This window comes from Rosa chinensis, chromosome 2, assembly GCF_002994745.2.
Source record: "Rosa chinensis cultivar Old Blush chromosome 2, RchiOBHm-V2, whole genome shotgun sequence".
Taxonomy (NCBI): Eukaryota; Viridiplantae; Streptophyta; class Magnoliopsida; order Rosales; family Rosaceae; genus Rosa; species Rosa chinensis.
Genome location: NC_037089.1, coordinates 19,620,841 through 19,633,408, shown reverse-complemented (window position 1 = coordinate 19,633,408; position 12,568 = coordinate 19,620,841). Strand labels below are relative to the sequence as shown.

Here is a 12,568-nt window from a genome sequence, read left to right as displayed (position 1 = left end):
TGGGCTGGCACGAGCCCGACACGATAATAAATGGGCCGGCCAAAACACGGCACGAAGCACAACTAGGCCCGCTTAAAATGAGTCAGGCCAGGCCAGCCCATTTGCCACCTCTATCTCATAGTTTGTTAAAGTTGTTCTCTATTACTTCTTTGGATCCGGATCCTCTCCTTGGCTATCCTTGATTTTAATTATATATGAACCATTAATTATGGACCATTGATTGCAAATACAAAGGCCTTTAAAACGACACCTCAACAAAATGACTTTAAAACCTCATTAAATAGATTAGCATTTATAAACGCTGTTAACCTAAGTAAAGGAATTGTCAATTTTTTTTTTCCAGTTTTTCCCCTTCTTCCTTTGTCTACAAAACTACCTCACAGTTTGTTAAAGTTGTTCTCTATTACTTCTTTGGATCCGGATCCTCTCCTTGGCTAATGTTTATCCTTGATTTTAATTATGGACCATTGATTGCAAATTCAAAGGCCTTACTTTAAAACCACATTAAATAGAATAGCACTTATAAACGCTATTAGCCTAAGTAAAGGAATTGTCATTTTTTTTTTCCGGTCTTTCCTTTCTTCCTTTCTCTAAAAAACTACCTCACAGTTCGTTAAAGTTGTTCTCTATTACTTTTTTGGATCTGGATCCTCTCCATAGCTAAGGTTTGTCCTTAGTTGTCCTTGATTTTAATTATGGACCATTGGTTGCAAATTCAAAGGCCTTTAAAATGACACCTCAACAAAATGACTTTAAAACCTCATTGAATAGAATAACACTTATAAACACTGTTAACCTAAGTAAAGGAATCGTCAATTTTTTTTTTCCAATTTTGCCCCTTCTTCCTTCATCTACAAAACTACCTCACAGTTCATTAAAGTTGTTCTCTATTACTTCTTTTCTTATTTGTTCCCTTCCCTCTATGTCAATAGTATGTTGCTTTTCTTTATTTGGTTTACTAATTTGTTGTGTTGTGTAACACCCCAAAATTTCAGTATTTGCTGATTGGTTGTTCAAATTTTGTTGGTGTTACTTTTATTCAAATTTGTGTTTAAAAATAAATAATGTGGGTTTATTTAATTACAGTATTCCCTGAGTCTGAGTTGAGTTTTGACTTTTAAGCCTATTTGCTCCACAGCCCAAAGTCAAGTATAACCCCTTTTTGGAGTGTCCAACGCCATTTATAATATTACATCAATTGTCTTCTGTTTCTTCTTTTCTTCATTTCTACGACACGAAGAGAAAACTCTATTAGCTCTCTTCTGCATCTCTTAATCCTTTGTCAAATTTGTTATGACTGTACCTAAACTTACCTATTTACCGGTCATTTGACGGGTAAATAATTAAGAATCTTACTTTTTACCTTCGTTTCGATTGTTTAGGAAATCAAAAGTTGACTTTTTATTCGGTTCAGTTTTTTAGGAAACTCTCTTCACAAAAATTGTAGAGGACATTAAAGCAAGGTCGTTGACATGTGATACACTTAAATTGAAATTCGCATGAAATAGTTATGGTATGCTGAATTTTAATACTACGTCGGAGTTTTTTGGGGATTTTAAAAGGGTAAGATCGAATTTTCCATGTCTTCTAGTATTTAAAGGTAAACCCTGGCCCCTCTCCCTCACATTTTTCTCCTTCTCTCTCGCTCTCTCTCTCTCTCTCTGCACACACTACCACCGCCGGAAATCCCGGTCTCTGGCCATCAGATTTTGACACCGCGGGCACCAAATAGTGCGGCCTGGGATGGCGAACAAAACCCGAGCTCTAGCGTCTCCTTCCACCGCCTCCAACCCCCACACGCTCGCTGCGAAGCTTCGACACCACTATTCCTCCACGTTCACCAACCTCCGGCCCATTTCTTGGGTCACCGCCACCTTGGATCGAAGCGGAGGGATATGAGGAGAAAAACATAGAAGTTGCATCGCCCACCAATGCCGGACGAAGCCGTAGTCGCCTTCGCTGGAATCTGGGTTTCAGCAAGGATTAATTCGTCGTCTCCGGCCACATCCGAGCTGCACGACCACCATAAATGAAATCAGAGCCTTATCATTCATCAAAACCCTTTGGTCCCGACCTTAGTTTCCGACTAGAGCCGCCGCATACGCTGCACGCGTCGCCGCCGATTCGTGGACCACCGCAGCTCTGCCGCCGGCTTTCCATACCACATTATTAGATAAAATATCATCTTTTTCTTCTGTTTGGAGCTGCTAGTTGATGTGAAGTAAATCCCTAATCTCGATTATTTAATTTGGAATGTGTGAGGGTTTTGGGTTATGCGTTCTGGAGAATATGGAGAAAGGAATGGGCACTGGTTCAGTTCAATGTATATTGAAGGAAGGTAAGAATCAATCAGGAACTCTGTTTTTGGATATGAAATTGGTTGAGAAAAGTGAGTATTGATCGTGTTTTGTTCGTTAAGGATCTGAAGTTGTTAAAAGTGATGAAGTGCAGCTATGTTGAATTGATTTCGTATTTAGTAACGAAGAATGGTAAGGTTCTAAGTTTTGGTTCTACTGGTGGTGAAATTGTTCTGATCATATGGGTGTATTCTGTTGACTTAACATGTGCATGAAAGTAACCGATTGTTAGTACTTATTATGTGAATCAAATGCGCCATGGTATTATAACTTATGACAAAAATTGTTGGATGATGTTGGATCGTGATGAGGTTATTCAACTTGATTTTTAGCCAAGGTTATTTGTTGGCGAACATAAGAGATCACCAAAGGTCTTGGTTACTTAAAGGTCTTGGTTCTCCTTGTATATTGAAGTAGACATTTCAATAGTAGTTTCAAAACTGATTTCTTGTCAATTGGTCTTAAAATGAATTTTTGGTAAATTTTCTAATTTGACAATGCTGTTGGGATTGTTTTTCCGGTTTGTGTTCATCTTTTACCTTGATTCCCAAACTCTAAATTGCACGAAATTTTAGCACGTCTTGCTTTAACATGTTTACTTTTATTCTGGAAAATTTCAAGTACATCGCTATACAAATGAATTTTTATTAAATTTTCAAAGTTGAACTATTCCAGCCTATGATTGCAGTTTAATTTCTATCAATTTTGGTCTTATTCTAAATTTCTCTTACTTGAGAACCCCTTAAGTCATACCCCAGCTTTGGGGTGTGACATGATGTTGTTCTATTCAAAAGCTTACATCTTTTGCAAAAAATACAAATAATATCTTGAGATTGGTTGGTCAAAAGAGTTATGAATTTTTATTAAATTTTCAAACCTAGACCTATCTGGTCTTCTCTTTGAATTCCATCAGTCAGTTTCTTGCATATCATCTAGTTTCATTTTCTTGAATTTAACCCATTCATCATCTTATGACACGTTTACTTACTTAGAATGGAAATAATCATGAATCGGAAACAAGTGGAATGAGAGAAGAAAGGAATCGGTATTGATTCCGGAGGATTGATTCCTAAACCCATCTCCTCCCTTCGTAATCAAATTCCTGAATATTCAGGAATCGATTCTTGATAAAGAGGTGGGACCTACACATATTCCGATTCATTCATGTGTTAGTAAATGTAGAAATTCTTTTACCCGGACTCATTCTGATTCCTTTATGTGTTAGTAAACACAGGAATGTTTTTATTCCATAATCATTCCCTCCAATTCCAAGTAAGTAAACATGCTTTTAGCTTCAAATCGATCATTGAACCAAAATTCTGTTGAAATTTGTCGGTGAGCCGTGACCTGTTGGTTAGTTAGCCTAACTAACATTGTGGAGGTCACGGGTTCAAATCTCATTGACATCAGAGATGGGTTGGGGAATTACATTGTTGTCCAGAGTCAAAAAAAAAAATTTCTGCTGGAATTTTAGTTGATATTTCAAAATACACAACTATATGGTTGAAGGTATATGGGTCAATTTAATTTCGGAGTTGTGAATTTCCATTTGATTATGGAGCATTTATTGGGGATTGTAAACTAAGAATTGACTCATATATATATATATATATATTTATCATGATCATAACCTACCTAATAATTATTTCTTATATGGGGGTTATAATATTTACCAATTTTGTAACCCCTCTATCATCATTCAATCTCGTTATGATTCATTGATTTGTATAATTATACAAGCTATCAACTCTTATGTAGGCCAAAACACCACTTGCTCCATAGAGACACATATTCCATATCCTTCGATCATCATCTACTTCAAAAGCTCTCTCTCTCTCTCTCTCTCTCTCTCTCTCTATATATATATATATATATATATATATATATATATATTGAATTATTATTTGTTGCAAGTTTTGAGAGTTTTACTATTTTATGTTCCGCCAAAGGAAAGAATCAAGTAGTTCTGGGATCTAAGTTTGTGAGTGTATGCTTACAAGGACTAACGGTTGTTGTACCCTGAAGGGTATGACGCCACAAACCTGCTACACCGAGACATTGTTTCCGAGGGGCGAAGTCTACTCTTAGGAGCAGTGTTTACACACCTCAACCTTAAACTCTTTCTGAAACAATCATTGGGTGGTAGCTAGCTAGCTTACAAATCTAAAAGATAAGTGTTGATCTTTTATTTTTCAACTTATTAATATGATTATATTTCTTTACTAATAAAATTTTGTATTTGTGAAATTTTGTAGCAAACGAAATCTGATGGTGAAAATAACATCCATTGTCCCAAATTTTCCAACAAATTTAATTATGGATCATTGACCAAAAATGGGAGCTTTTGAAAGAATATTAGTTCAGTAGCTTGTTCTTACCTGAGGTTCAAAGCAGTCTAAAAATGAGTTCTCTAAATTTGTCAGAGACGACTACCCACACGCATACAATCGCGAAATGAGACTAGTTTCTCTCATTATTTTATGATAGTTAAAAAGAGACGTCGGCTGAGTCCATAACGTATGAGTAATTTAGTCCGGGTTTCGACCAATATATTCAAGCGATAAAGTGTGTTGCTCAGTCCATAAGTACGTACGTATGACTAATTAATCTGGGTTTCGACCAATCCAATCGATAACGTGTGTTGCTCTATCGCCTCATTACGCCATCTTCTCCCAGCTTGCCTTCAAATTTCAGAATAATTAAAGTTGCTGTTTATTTAGCAAGCAAACTTCTTAGATTCTTTGCACCGAGATTTTATGAGCATAAATGCGATGATGTCTCTAAGAAAGGTGGCAACTTTTCGTCTTAACCACTACTTGAATAATTGCTGTATTATTCACTTGATGATTTTGATCAATTTCCTCCTTATTCCCGTTTGCCATCCACTTTCCTTCAGTATCAATCGCTTTGATCAAACAACAAGTAATATACTCTACGACGGTGATGCAGCGCCGTCTTCCAAGAGTTCGGGAGCCATTGAACTCAACACAGCAGATTATTTCCGTGTTGGCCGGGCTACCTATGTAGAGCCGTTGCACTTGTGGGAGGGGTCGTCACTTGCTTCGGACTTCACTACTAACTTCTCCTTCGTTGTGGACACTCTTAACAAAAGCAGCTTTGCTGATGGGTTTGCCTTCTTCCTCGCTCCGGTCCACTATCCCATTCCACCAAACTCCGGCGGTTGTGATCTAGGCTTGTTCAACACCACCACTCGTTTTGCAGCCTCCCAAAACCAGCTTGTGGTGGTTGAGTTCGACACTTTGTCCAACCCCTGGGATCCACAGGGGCCGCACATTGGGATCAACGACAAGACCATCGCCTCAGATGTTCATGCCAGCTGGGATCCTGTCCTCCACAGTGGGAAAGATTGTCATGCACGGATAACATACAATGCTACCACCAACCACCTCATTTTGTCTTGGACATACGAAAAAAGTTTGGCGCCGAATGATTCTTCCCTTTCCGTTACTATTGACCTGAGAAGGTCTCTCCCGGAGTGGGTTACAATTGGATTTTCATCTGCTACAGGCCTTGTTTTTGAGCGGCACGTTATAAGTTCATGGGAATTCAGTAGTTCAGAGTTGAACTCCGATGTGAGCCAAAGGAAGAATAAAAAGGAGAGGAGGATAGTCTTGAAGATTGTGGTCGCTGCAGCAGCAGCAGTTCTTTTCTTGATTTTGATGCTTTATGTGGCCTACCGGTGGGTCGTACTGCAGCGGATAAAGAGGACTCGTGGAGATAGAATTGAGTCGAATGAATCCTCCAGTGTTGCATTGTCCTCCATAAATCCAAGACAATTTACTTATCAAGAACTGGTTGCAGCCACCAATGGCTTCGCAAACGATAGAAGGCTAGGCCAGGGAGGATCAGGACAAGTTTATAAAGGGATCATTCAAGATCTAGGATGTGTAGCTGCTGTGAAGAGAATCTTTGCACAATCCGACAAGCACCATGAGAAGATCTTCATCAACGAAGTCAAAATCATAAGCCGCATTATACATAAAAACTTGGTGCACTTCGTTGGATGGTGTCATGCGCAAGGCGAATGCATGCTTGTTTATGAATACATGCCTAACAGTAGCCTTGACACGCATCTATTTGGCTCTAGAGCAACCTTGCAATGGGAGTTTAGGTATAGAATAGCTTTAGGCTTGGCCTCGGCGCTTCATTATCTACACGAGGATGCAGAGCAGTGTGTCCTTCATAGGGATATCAAATCAGCTAATGTTCTGCTGGACAACGATTTCAACACTAAACTTGGTGATTTTGGGATTGCTAAGCTCGTGGATCCGCGGCTACGGTCTCAGACTACAGGGGTAGTCGGGACTTTTGGATACATGGCTCCAGAATATGTTATTCAAGGGAGGGCAAGCAAAGAATCAGACATGTTTAGCTTCGGAGTTGTGGCCTTGGAAATTGCTTGTGGAAGGAGGACTTACCATGATGGAGAATTTCACTTACCACTTTATAGATGGGTTTGGCATTTGTACCTAGCAGAAAATTTACTGGATGCAGCTGATGAGAGATTGGGTGTAGATTTTGATCAAAATGAAATGGAGTGCTTGTTAATTGTTGGATTATGGTGCACTCACCCCAACAGCAAAGAAAGGCCAAAAGCAGGACACGTGATTAAGGTTCTCCGACTTGAGGCACCATTGCCAAATCTTCCACATATCATGCCTGATTACCCAATGCCTCAACCTCAGCAACAAGTTCAATCTGGTTCCTCTCAGCCTCAGTTGTCACTAACTTCTAGTTTCAACTCTGTAGGTCGTTAAATCATGTATAACAAGTTAACGACCACTAAGCTGCCATTGAAGTACTGCTTTAGATCACGCTACATGGTCCTTTTTAGAAAATCAAACCCAATACTCGCAATGAAAATTTTATACTGCATGACTCAGTCTCTCTATTCTTTTTTTTGGATTAAATTTAGTTTACACCCCTGAGGTTTGGGAGTAAATTCATGTTAGTCCATGTCCTCTCAATTTAATCAGTTTACCCCTCGAGTTTTTCAATTTTCCTCAACCCTGTCCAATGTCTCATTTTCCGTCCAATTTGGACGTTAAGTCAAACAATGAGACCCACTTTAAAAGGTAAAAGAGTAATTTCAAGTCAAAAAAAGTATTAAATTCAGTTTACTCCCTGAGGTTTGGGGGTAACTTCATGTTAGTCCCTGTCCTCTCAATTTAATCAGTTTATCCCTCGAGCTTTTCAATTTTCCTCAACCGTGTCCAATTTCTTCTTCTTCTTCTTCTTTTCCCCAATAACCCTAAATCAACATTTAAACAATAATTTCTTCATCGAGAGGAAGGAGAATTAGTAACCCTAAATCAACATTTAAACTATAATTTTTTCATCGGGAGGAAGGAGAATGTGGTGTACCATTGAGAAGAGGTGGAGGATGGGGTGGTGGTGTGATTAGACGGCAAGCCTCCACCTTACTCCGACCAACATCATCGGGTGTGATTATATCATCTTTCTTTTTTCACCATTCGAATTCCAGTAAACACATGTTTACTGCTGATTGGATCCCAAATCCTTGAAAACCAAATATCTGATCTGATCCGGATCTCTATCCCTCATGGCTCGCAAATCCAACCAAGGCAAAAACTGAGAAAGCACTGATTGTAAGAGTATTGATAAGGTAGGAGAGGAGAGAGTGTAATCATAGATGGGCTGGGATGGTGAAGATTGAGAACAGAAAGTGAGTTAGGAGAGAAGAAGAGAGGAGATGAGGGTAGTTTGGACATTTTATCCTAATTGAGAGTCAAAGTCTGAAAAGTGAGTCCCATATCGGGGCCAACTCAGCATGTGACGTCATTTTTGGGGCAAATTTTAAAATTTGGACGTAGTTGATGAAAATTGACAGTGCAGAGACGATAATGATTAAACTGATGTTTGTCCCAAAGTTCGAGGGAGCAAACTGAATTTAGTCTCATATATTTTGGAGCCAAACGTGTCGAAATGACCGATTTAGCCCTCCTTGGTCTGATTAAACAACCAATTTAGACAAAAAATGAGACATTTGACACGATTGAGAAAAATTAAAAAGCTCGAGGGGTAAACTGATTAAATCGAAAGAACAGAACCTAACATGAAGTTACCCCCCAACCTCAAGGGGGTAAACTGAATTTAATCTTTCTTTTTTTTACAGCAATTGAACAGAATTTAGTCACTTTACCATCAAACAACCTAAACTAAGTGATACACATGATTTCAAAGTTCAGACCAATCTCTGATCAAGAACCTCTGATACTTAAAGTGGCTATAAATGAAAAAAATTGTTGATCCTACTCAATACTCAATTCCAACACATTCACATTCGCATCTACTTTTTGCATGTATATAACCTATAAGATACATCAAACTTCTGTCACATCGTAGGTGTGTTGGCAGAAAGTTCATATAATGAATCTCAAAGTCGAAACCAAAATTGAAAATTTTCTCTTATTGATCCCTCGTCTGCTTATCACATGCAAAGGGAAAATGCTAGTTTCCAAACTTCCATGAATTCCGAATTCCAATACTATGAAATTATGAATTTAGGCAGGCATCTGGGGAAGAAGGGAGATTAAGATCAAAATAACAACCCCAGAGTCTGCAATCAGAAATGATACAGGGAAAATTACACACATAAACCAATCAGCAATCAAGTTAGACCAGTGAATCCCACCACCAACAACCCATACATGAAAAATTTGTAATATTATAGCACACAGAAATCAAAGCCAAAGAGAAGAAGACACTCAGCTTTTTGATTTGGAATGCTTTACAAGCCAATCAATAACTGAGTCTATGTTGGTTGAGTTCTTGCATGAGATCATGAAGCAACATACTTCTCTATCAGTAATTGACTTGAGTCCCCTGCATAACACAATACAAATTTCAGTTCCAGAACAAGATGTCTAGTTTTCTTTCTGGGTGGGCAGATATTTTTTTGAACTGACGGATGGCAGGGGATTAATAATAAAGCAGAAAAATTACTAAAACCATGATGTGTCTTACATTTCATCAGTCAAAGCTTGTTTACTCAGAGCTCCTGGTTTATCAATCTTGTTACCCAGGATCAGCAATGGGATACCATTAAGTGAGGATTTGCTAAGCAAATCATGAAGTTCCCCTCTTGAGGTGCTCAAGTTATCAGGATCAGCAGCATCAACAACATAGCTACAGGAAACAACAAGTTATGCAACTACGTAAGTCTCTACAATACATAAATTGATTGAACACACTTGAAGTATGCGCACAAGGTGGTAACATTTTTCTGGATTTATTGGTGGTCACATTTTGCAGAGAAACAACTTGTTAATATTTACCATATTACAACCAAAAGAATCCTAAAAAATTAACAACGCACACAATTAACACACTTGATTTGGCCACCACCTCTTAAATTTGGCAACTTTGTTAAAAGAATGAGAAAGTGGAAAAGGATTATTCACTTAAAAATTTAATAAGACGTGACCGTCTAGAAGATTTTCAAAGTTTATACTTCTTAGAGAGTTCTCCTAAAGTAAAGTCAATTGAGATGGGACATACACTATAGCAGAAACCGCACGACAGTATCGCTCCCACATGCTACGAAACCTGGGTTGACCTCCAAGATCCCACAACTTTATTGTAACATTCCCTTTGGTTACCTTCTTCATATTGAATCCTACCTGAAAATTGAATCATATGCCAACATTGTCATTAATTAGTTCTAATAATCATGAGAACGATAATGAGTCACAAACCTTAATAAGAGGTACAAGAATTTGGTCAAAGAATAATTGTTTACAAGAAAAGCAACATCAATTACAGCCATTTAACTCACCGTAGGGATCATGTCCTCACTGTATCCTCCCGTCTAAAACAAAAAGAAAGTTTTTAATGCAACAGCCACAAGTAAACAAAAGGAACGTAACACTAATACATAGTCATTGTTTAATTTACTTACTGCAACAACATTTACAAGAGAAGTCTTTCCAGCATTCTGAAGTCCTATCAAAGATAGCTCCATTTCCTGCTTGAAAAAGAGGCTGTAATCACATGTACAACAAAGTCAGTACAGGCAATGTGAACAGCTAATACATTGAGGTCATATTAAACAAAACAAAAAATACAAACAGACATTGCCAGTAACTTTAGTCATCAAAGAAAAGAAAAATAGCTCTCTATCAAAGTTATTTCCATCTGCAAGCATATGTTCATTGGTTCAATGGTTCATTTAGAACTTTTTTTTTTAATGCCTAAATCACTGATACAGAAGTCTTTCATTCGATAGATTTAAAACTGAAGTAAAAAAAGTTTGAAATTTTAAAAATCAATGCTAGACTAAAAATTATCAACCATCATTTTTATCAAAATCAATACTTCTGTTCTTTGTGATCCTTCTACTTACTAATGCAAAAATGCATCACCATACACATAAATAGAACACCCCAACAGTTGGGGAAGAAATTCTGATTGGGTCCAAAAGTTCCACAAAAAAAAAAAAAATGCATATCAAGCATGCCCTAATGATCTCACAGGCAAAAGAAAGAACAAAATCTATAAGAGATGTGATATTGTTTGCAGACTATAAGAAGGTCTGTCGTATGGCTATTTCCAATGTAGAATACATGCTGAAGACTGAAGATTTATTCATCCTAACTTCATATTGGATAATTACTTCATTTCTACAACTTCATCGAGTGTTAGCAGCTATAGATAGTACCTACTTAAAAAGCATTTGGGAAAATAGGCTATATCTAAAAGCATTGAACTATTATCATTCTGGGTAAGAAATCCATGCTGTCGTTACCAACTTGCCATATACCAATCATTTGGCAGCTGAAGTCAAGCTTCTAATCGGATTTGACAACTACAATTGTCTCACAGGAAAAGCAGCTATACAGAACACTACAAAAAAACATATAGGATGGACTTCTCAACGCTTCAGGCATAGTTCTACAAAACTTGATACCTATTCAAGTTCACAAATTCAAACCAAGAAAAAGATGATCCAACCATTCCCATTCCCATTCCCAACCAGAACGGACTACGTCCACTACTCTTTCATCCACCCAACAATGCTAAACTCCGAGAAATAATAGCAAAACCTGAAGCAGACCCACACACAATAACTCTTCAAATACCAGTTTGGTCATCTAACAATCTCAACTTTAATCAAAAGACTTCAAGCACCAAAACTACAAAGTACTGGTAACTAACTCAAGAGCAGCAAAAAAACAACCCAATTTCCAGCTTCTTTTCCAAAACCAAAAACAGCTTATGAATTCCAACCAAAACCCAAACCAAATTCTACTCAAGACTGTTGCTTTCAATCCCAAAACAAAATCCAGCATTCATAACAAGATAAGAAAAAAAAAACAAAACAAACAAAATCCCCGAAACAAATGTGCCGATACTAGAGCACAATCCAATCCCCCAAAATCCCAAAACCCAGAACCAGAAACCTCCAAAATTGAATTAACAAAGAGAGCAGAGATATTGATAGAGTGCAAGAGCTACACACACCTACGGAGCCAATTGAGAAAAGCCTCCCACAAACCCATTTGACGAATCTGCAGACTGGTGTAGTAGGGAGAGAAAGATCTCCTTCAACACTCTCAGTCTCCAAATCGAGCTTTTGGAGAAGAAAAGCTTCTTCCTTTCCCTCCCTTACTCTCCTCCTCCTCCTCCTCCTCCTCCTACCAATAATGAATGAAACATTGAATCACATACAAATATGATTCACTGCAATTTCGCATTTTCCTTTTTGTCTTTAATCTCACTACTACTACATCTTCACCGTTGGACTTGCACCGGGGCACGTTTATATCGACGGTTGGAAATCGTTTTAACTAACTGCCCTATCGCTGACCGCTTGTTACGGTTACAAGGACCAATCGTAGGAAGATTCCACGCTGTCGGATTGCGTGTGCGTTAGTACGGACCAATGATAGGGTGGCCTCGTTAAACGTGGCGGAGGCGTATTGGGCGGTGCTAATGGTCCATGTGACCAGGGTGTGAGGAAGCTTCGACTTTCGAGTGAGACGAGCCCGATGGGCCTCTCTGATGCGGTTTCAGGTCGGACACTCACAACTAGCGTCAAACTGTCTTTTTTACAGATTGAAGGTCACGGACAGATTTCCGACGATTGAAACACTTTCCAAATGCACATCTTAGAAACGTTACTTTTAGATGGAATGCACAAATATGGAATTTGACTTGATTTGTGACAA

At 38.3% G+C, this 12,568-nt stretch overlaps 2 protein-coding genes across 2 annotated transcripts; one reads left to right on the top strand and one right to left on the bottom strand.

Annotated features, from left to right (window-relative positions):
• Window positions 1-5,322: 5,322 nt before the first annotated feature.
• On the top strand, window positions 5,323-7,135 carry LOC112183852 (L-type lectin-domain containing receptor kinase IX.1). Its single transcript, XM_024322171.2, has one exon. It carries the CDS (start codon window positions 6,038-6,040, stop codon window positions 7,133-7,135), a length of 1,098 nt encoding a protein of 365 aa, XP_024177939.2. The 5' UTR covers window positions 5,323-6,037.
• A 1,646-nt stretch (window positions 7,136-8,781) lies between these two features.
• LOC112187261 (ADP-ribosylation factor-like protein 8a) lies at window positions 8,782-12,062 on the bottom strand. Its single transcript, XM_024325987.2, has 6 exons — window positions 11,862-12,062; window positions 10,300-10,381; window positions 10,177-10,209; window positions 9,900-10,021; window positions 9,366-9,527; window positions 8,782-9,224 (listed from the first exon to the last, which is right to left on the bottom strand). Exons 1-6 carry the CDS (start codon window positions 11,897-11,899, stop codon window positions 9,107-9,109), a joined length of 555 nt encoding a protein of 184 aa, XP_024181755.1. The 5' UTR covers window positions 11,900-12,062; the 3' UTR covers window positions 8,782-9,106.
• Between the last annotated feature and the right edge of the window lie 506 nt (window positions 12,063-12,568).